A 17,206-nucleotide genomic window follows, 5' to 3' on the forward strand; every position below is an offset into this window, starting at 1 on the left:
TAAGATATTTACGCTGCATAAACGAAAAAAATTTGAATTGAAAAAAAGGAGGAATACCTATAATATTGGTATTTTTCGATAAGGAGTATTTTTCACCCCTTAAAAACAATTTACACACCTTGCGACCATATAGATCTTGATATGGAGGGTAAGATGAGCTTAATTCTAAATTTTCAGGAAAATCGGAGCTGCATCAAAGATTCGGAGGTTTCACACCATTTTGAGCTTGAACGCCTGCACACAAATACGAGTATCTGCCTAGAGAACTATTGAATTGAATGTACTTTGAAAGTGGGGTAATGTAATTTTACTCTATTGGTTTACATACATAATCGAAAGAATTATCTCTCATTTTTTGCTTAGATTCTTCAACAACTTGTATTTTTAAATGTTTGTTCACATAATAGAGAATCCTCGGAAAAAATCATTTTTTGCGATATCTTATTGTATGACTCTCTTACTATGCGAAAACAGGCGTGAAAGTTGCCAATTCCATGCAAGTATAGGATTGATTTTGCACATTTAACTTTTATTGCCAATTTCTGAAAAACTTGCACACCGGAAAACTTCGTGATGTGGCAGTTGATTAGCATTTAATTGGCATTAAATTGACATTTAATTAGCATTAAATTTACCGCGCATTGCTTTTTCTTTCTGCTAATATTGCTCTGCCAACTTATGTTGCATGTCTTCTCCTTTCAATTTAAAGATTTTGAAATGTGCAAATATCGCGCGAGGCTGATTCTGAGTTAATTATTCCAGAATTCATTATACTCAAAAAACGATTATTTCCCACTGCCATGTATGTTTTCCACTAAACATATTGATATTTTGTGGATAGTACGTTCGTTTCTCAAATCAACAAGGATTTATATCCGAGCAATTTTATCTATTAAATTTGAAAGAATAAAATTCATTAATATAATTTTTTCACAACTCCATTATACGATCTATATACGAGTAGATTTGATTCGGCCTTCTTATATAAAATTTAATTATTTGACTGATTTGATTTTTGATTGTAACAATTCTAGTATTTCTCAGGTTCACGGCTTTCAGCCATTAGATAACAAACCGGCCATAATAAGGGATTCTTTGGATAGGGATAGGGATAATTTTACCATATGTAGAGCCTCTCAGGATACTATAAATGAACAACCCCTCTCCTTTATTAAATTACACAGCTAATTTGATTTGTTAAATTTTTTCATGATGCAATATACGACCATCAAGCTAAACTTTGATTTTCTAGAACCGGTTAAAGGTACTCTTATTGAATATTGCACTCTCATATTTTTTTCGAATGCAATTAGTGATTTTAGAACTACAAAAATAACTAATAAAAGCGACATATGCGATAGTGTTGTCGCACTTTTATTCCATTTTTAGTGAACGATCAAAAATAGAACAATCATTATGACGTATCACTAAAGGTTTAATTCAAACAAATTTCATACATTTGGAGATTTTCACTTAAATTGATACCTATGTATAGTTTCAAACACATCTTTACTGTCACTTTGTATTATCTCAATTTTTAAACTTTGAATTTTCATTGGGGTATTATTTTTGATGAATAATAAATTGAATTTTCAAAAAGTATGTGTTAATGTGTGTTGATTGTGAATGTTTGGAATTTTATGTCAGATAATGATATATTGTATCAACCTTGCCAATCAAAAATAACGAACAGCCCTGACAATTTATTTACAATTGTTTGTTATTATTATTAGTTACTCTCCTTTTGTTTATGGATATTTTTCGTTATTGGAATTCGGTACAGTTCATCAAAATACTTGAAATTCGAAAAATTCCTTTAAATTCTCACTTTATCATTTGATACGTCATTATGGTTGTTCTATATTTGATGAGATTTATAAAATTAGTGAAATTGCAATAACATTGTCGTATATGATGTTTTCATTGGTTATGGTAGTTAGTATCATTTAATGCATTTAAAAAAATAATATAGAGCGTGCAATGTTTAATTTGAATCACTTGGTTTTTCCAAAACGATCCTGGAGTCCAATCGAATTCCACAGCGTATTCTGTATTTATAATAATATCCATGGAAAATTGGGGAGATAGAATAGCAGATCCATTTTGTTGAATAATTTAAATTCATACTTTTGTTGTGCATCGTAAATTTTATCAAAATTCAGCTTCCCTCACTCTCCTTCCAATATAACAGATACCAGTCCCTTCTAATGATAAGCTTCCAATATAATTTTATAATAGGCGACAATTCAATAAAATCATTAGCTCTCACTTAGGGATAAAAGCTCTATTCAGTTTGCAATACTCACTCTAGGGCTTTTAGATAATGGGTCTTCGCTAATTCTGGTTTCGCTGCGTCCCTTAGGAAATTTGCGTAATTGTAATGCATCTTGGCGTTGTATGGTAGTGTAATTAGTCCAGCCCTGAAATTGAAAAAAAAAACGAATAATTAGTAGTTACATGAACTGGAATGTTGTGAAATTACTAATAAATAAAATGTGAGGAGTGCTTTATACGATATTTTAACAGCATTTCAGCAAAAGAATGGTAAACGGAAGCTATGAATTAATGTTTATAATAATGACAGTATTCTATCACTTTTGGTACCCAATTTGCACTGTTCTAACGTTTTGATGAAATATTTCAGCCTTCTCTTCGCGAACAGTTCTCTTCTTTCCAGGAAAATATTATCAATGTGATTGAAGACAAGGTATTTTTGAATGATATTAGGCAGCTAACCGATTTATAGGAATCCAAATTGCTGTCTCCTAACGACACACACGAATGAGTTCCAAGCTTCAAGCTCTCACGTTAGAGTTTCGAGCACCAACTCTTTATTAAAATACTCTTCTTCAGCTTGGTGTCACTCAATTGGAGAAAGATTTGTCTTAGCTTCTAAAATCCTTAAACCTCTTTATTCATAGCTCCCACAATGTTTCTAAGAAGACCAAAAGGAACTTTTTTGTATCAACAAGCATACTCAACATTATGAGATTCTATTGGAAATTGGGACTTTTAGGCCCAAATTTGCCTCAGCTAGTTTCGATTCACTGCACGACTGTCTCACAAACAAGTGAAAAAAAATGTTTCTTTAGAGGGAGTTCCACTATAATTGATATCTCAAAGTAGGATCAAACATTTCGAGAAAAATCTATTTCTTGGCAGCCCTTCAACTTAAAAATGACAAATTTGGTACACTGTATAAGATTTTGAAAGGCATTAATAAATTAAAGTAGTATTACGATTTATCTCGACTGTATCTTAAAGGCGGGAGTGATAGTACTACGTACTGCCGCATTCAATTTTAATTCTAATGGGCCAAATTTCAAAAAGTTTTATCAACAATTATTGAACAACAATGAGTGGTGATAGATATAAAGAGATGGAACGATGGAAGAGATGAATCGAGCGACCGTTTATTTAAAATTCTATCTGCTTACGACAGTTTTGTTGAAGAATTCAATAGTACTGTATATTTACCAAGAAGAGAGATTGTACTGAACGAAAGCATCATACCATGGCGTGAAAGATTGGGATATAATGCCTCGAAAATAATAATATATGGAATCTTGGTAAGAGTTGTGGCTGAATCGGAAAGTGTCTAGATTTGTAATATGAAAATGTATTGCGGAGAAGGAAGGAAACTGGTGGAAACATGGGTAATTTTTATAGCAACGTAGATATAAACGAAACTCTTTTAAAACATAAAATACGAAGTTGCGGAACGATACGTGGAAACCGCTTGAATTGAAAAATATTATGTTGTAACACGGACGGTCACTTTTCAAGTGAGTACGATTTCGAATATTTATTCGAGAGAACTGTCGGAAAAATAATACTTGAAGAATTTATATTAAAGGTGTTGATAAGGCAGGTCAGTCCCTTTCGTATTTGTTTTTCTGTTTTCGTTTTCATTTGTCCCAAAACTTAAGCAGAACCCCTCGTATTAGTATGACAATAGTTATTTATGATATGAGTGGGAAGTGATTTTTGGGTGGAAAAGTTCTTGGAATGAGCGGAGCAAATTGAATATTTTCACAAACAAAATAAAATTACTTTGAACAACAATATAATACAACGTTATTTTTTGTATAGCTGCCATATTATTTTGTTGATAAAATCGGTGAATTTGGACTGACCTTAAACTTCAAAATTCATTTTGAAAATCAAATAAGCATAAAACCGCATTAAAAACAACAATAACAACAATCACTTTTCAAACTGTCGACTGTCATTAGAACTGGGTCACGAACAAAAAAATAGTTGCTTGAACTGTGTTATAAAAATCGTGTCAACTGATAATTAAGTGGAAGAATCTTATAGAATATTCAGCTTTGTTAGCGTTAAATTGAATTAGGTTGTTCATAAAATATTGATATTATCAAGTATTCACTCTTCACCGGTAGATTGATGAGTTTTTGAAAGTCATAACGGTTAAATATTGATGTACATAATATATCTGATCTCGTGAAATTTTGATGTTTGGAAAAATTCTGCGTCAAGATATATCCTCATTATCATCAAATTCTGGATTTTTAAAGAAAATTATTGTAAAAATTAAAAAAAAAAACTATGGAATTTTGCTCTTTCATTCAAAATTGAAACGTTAAATAAGGATTTTAGATGTGTAGATCTGATTTAATCAAACTTTAACTGTTGAGTGTTATCGAATTGATAAGATATAATTGGGTCACATTTAGAATAATCTTATTTAGCTCAATGAAAGGATAATAATTCAGAAAAACAAAGTACCTATCGAAAATGTCCCCATCACATTGACAAAATTCTGAATAATATGTATAACATACATTTTTCGCTACCAATATGAGTCCATATTATCAATTCTGATTAATGAATTTGGAAAACGTTTTGAAATGTGAAGAAGCTCCTTACATAAGAGCCAAATGGCAGAGGAAGATTACGAAATTCCTCAAAATAATGGAGAACTTAGAACAGAATAATTTCGATACGATTCAATATTTTCAAATTAAGTACGAGATATTGACATTGCTTCGACACGATTCCTACTGAGAGCTAAAACTATAAAATAATCGCTAATATTAGAGTAATTTCCACTATACTGGTACAGAACAACTTATGAAGTTAAGTCGACAAAAAAATAGAAAAAATTATATGATTATTAAGAATCAACAATAATTCAACAACTAAAATTAAAGAAAATGGAAAATAACAAGTATAAGGAACAATGAAAACCAACCAAATGAAATCGCTTCTAGATTATGAAACAAATAACTGTCCTAGCCTTCCCTCTATTTATACAGGTGTAATCGTATGACCGCATTAGATGTTACATCTCATTAGACCGGTCCCAGCACCCTCTAGTTCGAAAGCTCTAATCCGATCTAGAGACAACACCAAACAGCGCTGTGCTATTTGATTCGTGCAATTTAACACATTCCAGCAGTGGCGCTCTGGCGCCTTCCTCACTTCCAATTGCGAACCATCAGTAAGGTAATTTTGGTAATAATTGTATATAATATGTAATACAATTTCTATTGTTATACGAGGTGCGTTAATAGATTGATATTTTATTTATTTATGAGGGAATCCTCTCGTGACAATTGTTTGGTTTGAAGTTGAAGCTACTTAAGCTCTCCTCCCCTGTTCAATTTGTTCATTTAATTCTATTTTTATTGAGAAAGCTTAATTTATCCCCAATTATGAATTAGAAAAAACACTATAATTTTCACCTGGAAATGGTTATTTTTTTGCACAAACATATACGTTTGTGACTTGATATTAAGCCATTATTATTTGACACTTGATATATGGGTTGGCAACTAAGTACTTTCACTTCTTACTGATAGAGTGCTTTGTTTTATTTTTTAAATAACTTATATTAGTGCTACATGTATCGCACAAAAAAATTGAAAAACACTTGAAATATCTTGGACTAGTTAAGTAGCTGGATATTTAGGTACCTCACGAATTTAAAGAAATTCATTTATCACAACACACTGGTGATGAAAAATGAGTCCTGTACAGTAACATAGTTCGAAAACAATCATGAAATAAACTCGATGAACCAGCAAAAACCACATCGGAACATCGAAATCTGGAAAACAACAAAAAAAGGGTATGATATCAGTTTGGTTAGATTACAAAGGTGCTTTTTTTGGAGCTGCTTCCAAGGAACCAAAAATGATCAATTCTGACGTTGATTGTGAACAATTAATGAAACTGGATGAAGGAATCGAAGAAAAACGGCCAGAATTGTCAAACTTAGAAGGTTTGTTGTTCCACCATGATAATACAAGGCGTCACACATCTTTGGCAACTAGTGGGAAACTATTGGAGCTTGGCAGCGACGTGATGCCACATCCCCCAAACAGCCCTGATCTGACACTATCTGATTACCATTTATTTCGAAGTTTGCAGAATTCTCTGAATGGTCATACTATCACAAATGTCGATGACCTTCAATCGCACCTGGTTTACTTTTATGCTGATAAGGACCAGATCATGAAGCTGAAAGCAAAATGGAAAATATATAATTGATTCAAGACTATTCTTTGTTAAAAAATGTGATACTACAAAACTGAAATTACTTTGTCGCCAACCCAAATTTTATGTATGAGGTTTGCTATTCAAATTTTGAGATATGGCAACACTGATGTGAGTATGTCATACGAGTTTTATTTGATTTGTTTAGAGATATTTGAAATGTTTCAGTCAAATGTTGTAATTTAGTCCCAAATATTTTCGTGCGATGATTTTCTATGACTTTCGACGTGGATTAAACCATATCGAGCCACCGTGGTTCGTTGGTTTTCAAAATTTTATCGTGGTCGCATTTCGCAACAGGATGAATTTATTGAATATCGTTCAAAATCGGCTGTTGTATCAGAAAACATCGATGCTGTGCTAATTTATATAATTCTGCCAGAATAACACTATGTTGATAACATTTAGGACCGAAACTTGACAGATATGAAGATTTTCTCACAAATAAATTGAATGAATTGACTAATTCAACAGTCACAATTACACTGTCTGATACGCGTATTACCTTCAGTCTCTGAAGACGACAATTTGGTTATCGAAACACGCGTCAGACAGTGTAAGTGTAATGACAGTGGAAACAATGTGTTCAGTATGTTATACTAAATATCAGAGCTCGATGAGACGTTTCTTTACCTTAGTAAGGATTCTCTTGAAAGCCAATCCCTGTTTCTTATCAAGGTTCTTAAAACGCCGGAAACTAGTAGCAACAAAACCATAGAAACAATTGTTTGTCTATGAAAATAGCATCTGTACCATAATATTTGAATTCCGTACACGATGAGGAGGATACTTCCAAGACTGGAATAAAAATACACTTTTAGTAAAATATCAAAATATTCAAAATCAAGTTAGCAAGTATAATACATTTAAAAAATTGTATATATTGAATTGAAGTTTTCACTAATTTATTTTTTATCAGTAATATGAAAAGAGAGAATTAGGGCATGATGATGTGAAGAAATGTATTAATTGGAGCAGTGATTAACCGATATACTTTTGAACAAACAACTGATATTTTCAACATTTGAAAGCTTGTTTAATATTCCTAAGTTTCGAGGTGAAACTTTGAAATCCCCAGCTTCATTTGAATTATATATGATTGGTACTCATTTGAGAAGAACAACTAATATTTATTGGAGGCAAAAATTATCGTTACTTAAACAAAAAACCATTATCGAACACGATACTTCTACAAAAAGAAATGAACATTAACTGCATTTCCAACAGAAACAAATAGGGTAATTCAGGGTGATGCCGCCGTATTTCCTTTAAGGTAAAATGTTTTGTAACTGTTACAAAATTAAATGAAAATCTATACTTCATTACTAATCTCCAATTAAACAACTTTGGTGACGATGTATCAATTGAAATTTTAGTAATTAACTTTTTTGTGAACTAATTCAGTAATCATCTTATCCGTATCATCCATGTCAGATGGCAAAAGCAAGTAGTATTATTACCATTTATTACCATATTATTTCTTCGCCCCTTTTCCTTTTCCTTTCACCTTGCTCCGATTGTCCTTGTCTTCAGTCTTTTCCTTTGCCTTTTTTCACATGTTTCGGAAATATTTCCAAATGGAATACAATTTTCATGCATCCATTTAAAACAGTAAATACGCTGAATTCAATTTTCAATTTTTTCAGTTTTATATAAGTTTCCACCACACCTTATACAATCATATTTGTAGTCTTCTCCAGTCAATTCTTCTTCAGAAGTAAAGAAGGCCATATAAACCAAACCTTTAGGATAAGATGACTATAGAAACAAAAACACTGACAAAGTAAAATAACTTTGACGATTTTGAAGTTATATTAACAACAAAACATCAAACTACAAGATAAAAAGTAAAATTAATACAAAATTGATCATGGAATGACCTTCACAACGTAGAAAATAACGTGTGCTAGCAATTTTTGATTTAGGTTTAACATAAAACCAATAAAATATCTTTTTTTGGCACAACAAACTGCACTACGATCTATCACAAGTGTCACAAGAACAGGATTTTTCTAACTGGCTATCTTAAACGACTGAATTACCCTATCGAATACAAAGTAGTTTTAGAAAGAAAGCAATTTTAAATTTATGTCTTGCAGATAAGGGAAGGAGAATTATCTAGGAAAATTCGGGTTGTTTACAACTATAAATTGTGGTCTGGGGTTAGCGGTGATGTAGCGGCTGGTTCACCAGGTATGATTCTCCTTATTTTACCAACAGAATTATTTTTTCCGTCTTAACTTAGTAATTAGAGAACAGCAAGTATGAATATTAAGTATCATAATTTATTAAAATATTACTACCTCTAGCAGACGATAAAGGAAATAAAAACTCGACTAGTCGAACTTAGTAGAGATTCGACAAAATGGAGTGAGAAAAAGCATATTCTTTGTTGCTATGTTAAAAATTTTATAACAAGAGCGACAAGAATAAGATTGGAGAAATCAAGTACACGGACCTACATATACAGGGACGACGAGCTGAATGGATATGCATATGGGAAAGTACTGAGACTAGTGCTCAGTACTAAAATCATTTCAGTTTTATGAAACTTCCGGTTATACCGGATGTGTACCCAAACTTCGTTATTTTAAACGAAATGCTATGACTTTTATAAAATTTTTGGAATATTCGTAAAATTTCAATATAACTTTATATACAGGATAGTATTCCTAAAGTTCACCATTTTTCAATTATTTCACATTTTCGAAATTCTTGGACACATACAGCCCTCCACCAAAAAAATTATACCACTAAGTTCACGTGAGTCAGGTCTATAATTTTTGGGATTTGGACAAATAACACTTACAGCTTTAAAAATAACAAAAGTTAATATATGGTGTCAAATTCCGCTATCTAAAAACTTCGAAAACCTAATTTCTTGAGATGGCAACCCCCATTTTTCTCTTTACTATTGGATTCTACGCTTTAAATTAAGGAGACTTCGTTAGTAAATTTATATATCACAAATTAACGGTTTTTGTAGAAACTTGAAAAAACTGAAATCTTCATGTTTTTAATTGTCACCTGTCGATGACACAACGAATAACAAAAGTTAACGTATCAAAAATTAAAATAATTTAGAAACACTATACTAAGAGGAGAAGAACGAAACTAAAAATTAAACTAAAGTAAATATTCGCAATAGTTGCCCTCAACTTCTAAACATTTATGGATTCTTCTTAAAAACCCATACCGAGTGGCGTTTCGAATTTCTCGGGTGGAAGAGTTCGGAATGTATTCCGAATTGTTTCCTGACAGTCTTCTTTTGTAGTTAGTGGCGAAGCATACACAATATCTTTTATATGGGGTGATATCCGGTGAACGGGGAGGCCGTTGATGCGGTCCATCGTGTACTACCCATCGGTCCTAAAAAGAGTACTACTAATTTTACACTCATCTGTCCAAATGAAGTTTTGTAAAACATGTTCGTCTTCCTGAGTTCGAATTAATATAAATTAACAAAAAACCAATTCTTCTTTGATCGACACCTGGCTTTAAATTTTGTACCAACGAGATTGAATACGGATGGAACTTGTGTTTTTTAATGTCCTGTGAATACATATCTCTGATATTGCCAAATCTGTTTCCGCATCGGTTCATAAATTTTCAGGATACGCTCTGAAGTATCCCAAGACTGTAATTTCATTAGTTTCATTAGCAACGACAGGTTTCAATTTGCTGCACGATGCAACAAACTGACCGTGGGTTTTACAATTATGAATGAGCCGCGTTAGTGTATCAGAGATGGGTAGGAAGTATCGCAGGCTCGTTTAATAACCCTATCACATTCCCCGTATATTAATGAAACACCCAATTAATTTGTTTTTATGTCTGACTCTCATAGAGTGTAACTAGCGCCCTTTATGAGGATCAGACATAAAAACCAATTCATATCCGTATATAATTTCAATACAATGTTGTCAGTAGTTGCGGCAACATCGTAAAAAATGTGTACAATTTTTGGGCATTACGAAATTTTTTTACTGACCAAACTCTAAATATTTTTCATTTTTCTATCTAACCTAGAGACGGGATCACTTTTTCCTGCACCCTGTATAGTAAGATCTCTTTCTAGAACCTAAAAGAAATGTAAACAGATCACAAAAAATTCACCAAACTTTAGATTCCAGTACATTTGAGGACAGTACATTATTTATATCAATGAGCAAGTTCATAACAGTACCTATGTTCAAAATGTATTAGTGGCCCCTTGCGTCTCCCTTTGTTCATGAAACCTAATCGCGTGTGAAAAATAAAATTTCATCTTTGTTATAGTTAAACATAAAGTAAATATCAAACACAAAAAAGATTCTAAAACCAGAAGACATATGTTAGAATGAAGTTCAATTTCAATTTAATTTTGCATATTCGGTCTTGATCTTACATAAATTCATACCACGATCAACCTCCCACATCAATTATGTACAGAAAAAATGCACTGAAATCGTATTTCCACCTAGTGATGATCTGCAACTCTACAACTGCGGCTTCAAAGAAGCATACAAACATGATCTTCAATTTAGGAAATAAAACTTCAACAATTCATTATTCGTGTGCCAGCAATATTTTAATTCAGACTTGTTCTAATTTGATTCTCTTCGAGCCCTTGTTGTTAATATAGAGCGGAGCAAACTTATTCCATATACAATGCATTTTTTCCTCAATCAAATCAGTCGATCACAATATTGAATTCTTTGTGTATACACTGTAATTATATAAAAAGTGGAAATGCTATGACAAATATAAACGTGATTCAATCTAATACTGGGGCACTTTATGCATGTTTTCCATTGTTGACTCCATATTTTAACAATTAATCATTATTTGGTTGAATTGAGAGGTTTCACAAAGTAGAATGCTTGTGAAACATGATGTGTAATTTTCCGTAAAAAGCAGGAAGTTTCCGTGTATAAAAATCTCAAATTAGACTGAAAAGCAACATTAGTAAGACGTAAATCTTGAATGATTAATGATTTCTCCACAAAAAAGATTAGTCCGAACATCCGTTTACTTGGTAATTTTCAATCAAATATAGGTCATCTGAAAAGTATTTTTTGATTCTAACTCAATTTTCGAATATATTTTTTCTTATTGAATATCGATTCTATCCAACAACACTTATGTACCCTTATTATCATTGGATTTTTACTATATTTATGGTAGTTTTATAATTCCATCGGCGTAAAACTTGTCTGGTTAAGTACAGAAAAACTTAATACGAAGGGTGCATTTAAATAAACTAACCAAGTTCAATCAGTATATAACAAGTCATTGAAGACTTAAGTAACCTGACATTACCGTTTTAGGGCATAACTCCAATTCTATTGAGAAAACGCAGCTAACGACGCGTGCCGGAGAAGACGGAACACACACCCCCACTTTCTTTGTCCCTATAAGTAACGACGTGAAGGGAAAACCTCTTTCTCAGCTCATAGAAGCGCAGAACGAGGGACTTCACAGCTCAAAACGGAAAGTCCTAAATCGGAAAGACGAAAGCTTTTAAGGGTAGGGATTAACGAAACATCCTACCTGACCATCACGGTCAATGGTTATACCATCCTCTACATATACCAATTCACGGCCTGTAGAAAGATGTGGAGGGCACAGATCACCTTCACATCGAAGGTCTGGTCCGAAGAGAACCAATCTCCGAGGCTCCAATGGAAATGGAGAAGTAATGAGGCTGCTGTGGAATAGCACCAAGGAAAACACAAACTTGGTAAGCCGAACAAACCTATAACCAAAGTGAATGCTCACAACGCTAAAGGGGCATCAGCAGTCATCTCCCGGACGTTCAATGCAGAAAACTTAGCCTATTCCTGATTCAGGAAGTCTGGGTTTACAGGGGACAGTTCATAGTACTCACCTGTAAAAATAACAAGGTAATTCGAACATATGAGTAAATGAGTCAAAAAATCGTCATATTCTCCTGCTACTTCGATGGGAACGCCGGGTTTTATATCCATTTATGGAATGGATATTTTGTGCCTTTCTGTTAATGCATGAAATTCAAATGAAAATAGCACTAACACTGATGACTATTTTCACGCTGATAGACGACAATTTGTTAAGGGTTTGAGTTTTAAACCAAAAAAAAATTGTTGTAAGTTTTTGCTACAAATCTGAAAACACTTAATATTACTGAAACAGTTGGAGATAGGTGTAGGATATTGTACATGAAATGAATAATATACAGTTGCTTTTAAATCAAGAAAGTTGTTTTAAAAATACTTGTCCAGCACTCTTTCATTTATTCACTAACTAATTTATTCCATTTGGCTGTTTTATAACGTATAGAAAAAGGACAAATACTATGAAAATCACTGTTTTCCCTACGAAATTCCATTTTCTCAAACTTGGAGGCTCCACCTTTTTATTTGGAAATTTATTAAATAATAAAATAGTTCCAATGCTCTTTGTAAGATATCAGAAAAGAGCGAAATAAATATCAATAAAGCCGAGACAACTTAACATAGTTTAATAATAGAACACCGCTACACTAAAGCGGCTTTGGAATTTAGTGTACGCATTTTCGATCAAAGTTGAATTAAACAGCAACCCAGGTCTCTTTGTAGTTTCCAATATCCTGATTGCCATTTCTTTTGACTTTGACAAATATGAAAAACTGGGTCTACACTCATAAAATGGAGAGAAAATATTATTATACTAAGCATTTTCAACATTAAAGCTTGTAATAGTTTGATCATTTTGGAATGTATTGAATATTTTCCATTATAAAGATCTTTTCTCGATGCAAAACGATTTTTCAAAGAAAATGTAAATGACAATATTTTTTACACAATTTTAAATGCAAATGAGTAATGCACAAGTAGGTGGATAAACATAAAATCATGCACCAACCCCTTCGCACTCGGTACCCATATTAAAGTAAATTTTCAGGCTTGCATAATAAAAAATGGATAAAATTGGATTTATTGATGGAGAAACTCAAAAAAAAATATATTTCAAAATGGATCATTGCAAAAAATATCTCCAGGGCTATTTTAACTTAATATCTCTATGGAAATAATGCAGAAAATTGAGGACGTGATATTGCCATCAAGAAAGCAAATTCATTTAAGATCATAATAAAGCTTTTGACACGGTACATTATTGTTTTTGCTGAAAACCTAGTAGTAAATAGTGAAAGTCGAAAATGGATGGAGTAGTGATATTCAATCTAAACGTGAATAAATTATCAATCTATAAACGGTGGGTGGGAGTCACAGTTGCTTTCGCAATATTAATACTATTCTAATAATATATCTAGAATAAAACAAATGTTACAACTAATATTGAAATCTTGAAAGAATATTTGTATTTTTGAGCACTATTCTCAAATGAGACTGTCGACAACCGCGCGAGAGTGTATAGCCATCGGAGCTAATCCTTAAGGAAAAGAGAAGACCTCCTCGAGTCCTCCATAATTCTAGGGGGACAAAAATGTAGTCTAATTCCTCTCTCCGCAATGAAGACCTGTAGGAATGGCAGTCACTGTTTAGCGTCCATCAGTGGTTGTTTTCTTAGATGGATGCCTTACGCACTCGTGTGTGTTTATGTAAGAGAAAGAGACTGTCATATAAATTATGTTATAAGGAAACTAAAATTTATATCATATGAAGTAGCACATAGAAAAACGACTACCACAACCGCAGTTGAAAAATTATCACACGTTTGAAGATACAGTTTACGGTTTGGCTTTGCAAGCTCAAATACATCGCTTAGAAGTTTCACAAAATTTTTGCACCTAATAATAAGAGAACTTCACATATTATAATCTGATAATCTGAAAAAGCAGCCAATCTGATCCTAGACAGCTCTATAATTTTCCTACAAATGTCAAATATCACTTATATAACAGAGATAAACCTCGTGATCGTTAACATACTATTCGAAATCTCAAACCACTCAGTTGATCAGTTATAGTAAAATAGCCTCGGGCATATTTTGAGGACTCCAAAATCACCAGAATTATTTTGGAAAATATATAAATTCCAAATTTTCCATGAACCTACATCGTCGGTTTCAAAATACCTTTCTTCACAATTCACTAAAACTGAAGTAACTTTTTTCACTGTTCGAAATAAGTTTTGTCTTCATCTGCAGAAATGATTCATGTTGTGGCATCGGTGAGTATTCAGGTGGATTGTCATTGTGAAAGAACAGTATCCTGTACAAAATTTGCGCCATAGGCAATGCTGTGCCGTTTATCATTGTATATATGTATGTAGGCATTTTATAGAATGGTAATTTAATACTTTTACATTGTATAAATGTTCAATCTCTATATGTTTATATATTCAAATAAATGACATTGATTGGATCATGTCGAAGATACGGCTTGCGACCGCCATGTGTTGGAAAAAAATGACTTATGTTTCTTGAAACTTTTAAACTTCACTTGATTCCTATTCAGAAGTTTTGAAATGCGCCTACACTAATTTCGAGAGCAACGGGTGTCTAGACAGTAACACCATCTCTTAGCAACTAGCGAAAATACCCTATTATATTTGATGAGAACAATAGAATTCTCCACGCGCTTCGAGTGTAGACTATAATCTTCCTTATCGATATGAAGAAGTACGTCGACACGACGTGAGTCAGTTGAGTTGAGTAATAAGGGCTATACGGTCAAACAACGACTTTAGTTGTACTGCGAAATTGTTATTTTAAAGTTCAGTTATTGTGAAGGTATTGTAAGTTTATTCATATTGTGTGCCTGCGATATCCATAATTGTTACGATTTTGGTATAATGTGACAGAAAGGAGATGTTGCTAGTGAGTTAGGTGAATGAGGAATTGTACTCGTATTTTTTATTGGGAGGGTGAAGGCATCTACAATCAACCAGTTGCTGTATGTGAGTAGTTAAACTTGATGAGGTACTACTAATCATAATTCAAAATTCTATTGTTACACTGAGAAAATAAGAATAGGCACATTGTCATATTCCAAATCTACACTCCAAGTTCGACAGAAATGTTTACTAAATCTAACAGTAAGAGCGAAGATGCCTTGAAATCAAGTTATATTTTTGCATTAGATATCCCGGAGAGATCAAAACCTTCAACTGAAGGTGAGTTTATTGAAGACTGTTTGCTGGAAGTTGGTGATGTTTCATTTCCTTTTCAATAATTAAAAAAATTCTGCTGTCGTGAAACACTGTTGCTTCTAGAATGAATGATTTATCTAAAAATCTAGTTCTTCAACTTAAAGAGAAAATTGAGGAATTAACAAACTTTTTAATGGGTGTTGACGACAGCACTAATACTGAGGGATGCAGCTTATTTTGCTAGTTTTATACAAGTTTTTATATAGAGTGCGTTCCATAGACAGGTATCACAACAGCAAATGATATTCACTTTACAACTGAGCATTTGATAATAGAATGTGAACTCAACTATAATATACTTAGCAGCACAACTAAGTTAAAATAGAAAACAGGGACTTTAGCATTTGAAACAAAGTTGAGACTGAAGATGAAATCAGATAAAAAATAAAAATTTTCATCATTTAAAATAATTTGTCACGGCTAAGAAGATTGGATGAACAGTTTCAACTACTGGAAAATCTCATTACGGAATTCAACACTTACTCTGAAGACTTTCACAAAATGAAATTCAATTTTGAAGCTTCACAGGCCCAAGAGAAAAGAGGTAAATGCACTTACATTTTATACACAATATTTCAAGAATCTGAATAGCTAACCGGAATTTGAAAAGCATTCTATGCATGTTTGGTAGTACCTATTTATTTGAGCATATATTTTCTTTGAAAATGAGTAGGAACAAACATCGCACAAGACTTACGAATGAACCCCTCTAATCAATTCTTAAAATAATCATTACAAATATGATCCTCGAGCTTAAAATGATAACCCTCTTTCATAACTTTAATATGATTTATAACAACCGTATGACAATTTAGTACATTTTTTTATTTTAATTTGACCCGCCTACATATTCTAAATTTAATATATTGCCCTCTGCAAAATTGAATATGACACCCCTGGATTAAATCATTTTATTCACATTTTATATTCATATCTTTTCATATTTATCTTGTATACCCATATTCTAAATACGAAACAAATACTCCAGTACTTTTTTATTTATACTTTAATCACCCATTTCATTGTAGTTTCCACCATTACAATTGATAATATGTTAATAATAAATTATATAATAATCAGATGATTGATGGTGGCTGTTATTAACATTATATTGTCATTAGAGGGTTGAAACGGAGGGTGAATCATTTCATACAGCTTCATACATTGATGCCTTATAGAATATACCAATCGCATTCATATTGAATTTGTCAGTTACATCAGGTTAAAACTGAGCAATTCAATAATTATGGCAGTTGTAAATATAACTGAGTTCATAATATTCGGAACCTACCTTGGAATATACAGCAATCGTTCTGCCACAACAAATCCCACAGTGACTAATAAATTGGAAGCTGGTAAAAAAGGTAGCACTAGTAGTAGAAGCCCCAATACTAACGGAGTATGTTTTTGAGACTGGAACAAAAAATTACTGAAAGAAAATTTACGGAATCATTCAAATGTGGTAAGTTCGATTTTGGGATGGAAAGATGTCTAAAAAAGCAATAATCTACTTCTAGTGATTTGATAACATAACAATTGAGCCTATTACACTCGGGTAGTTCGAGTGTTGC

The 17,206-nt window shown here is 32.5% G+C and overlaps 1 protein-coding gene across 1 annotated transcript in view; it reads right to left on the minus strand.

Annotated features, from left to right (window-relative positions):
* LOC130895246 (protein O-mannosyl-transferase TMTC1-like) overlaps positions 1-17,206 on the minus strand; it is a 136,779-nt gene that overhangs the window by 18,332 nt on the left and 101,241 nt on the right. The window contains exons 10-12 of the mRNA XM_057802457.1: positions 16,927-17,048; positions 7,156-7,320; positions 2,307-2,420 (exon numbers count right to left, since the gene is read on the minus strand). Coding sequence (XP_057658440.1) covers positions 2,307-2,420; positions 7,156-7,320; positions 16,927-17,048 — 401 coding nt within the window. The remainder of the gene's footprint in view (positions 1-2,306; positions 2,421-7,155; positions 7,321-16,926; positions 17,049-17,206) is intronic.

Source organism: Diorhabda carinulata, chromosome 6, assembly GCF_026250575.1.
Source record: "Diorhabda carinulata isolate Delta chromosome 6, icDioCari1.1, whole genome shotgun sequence".
In the NCBI taxonomy this organism is placed as follows: Eukaryota; Metazoa; Arthropoda; class Insecta; order Coleoptera; family Chrysomelidae; genus Diorhabda; species Diorhabda carinulata.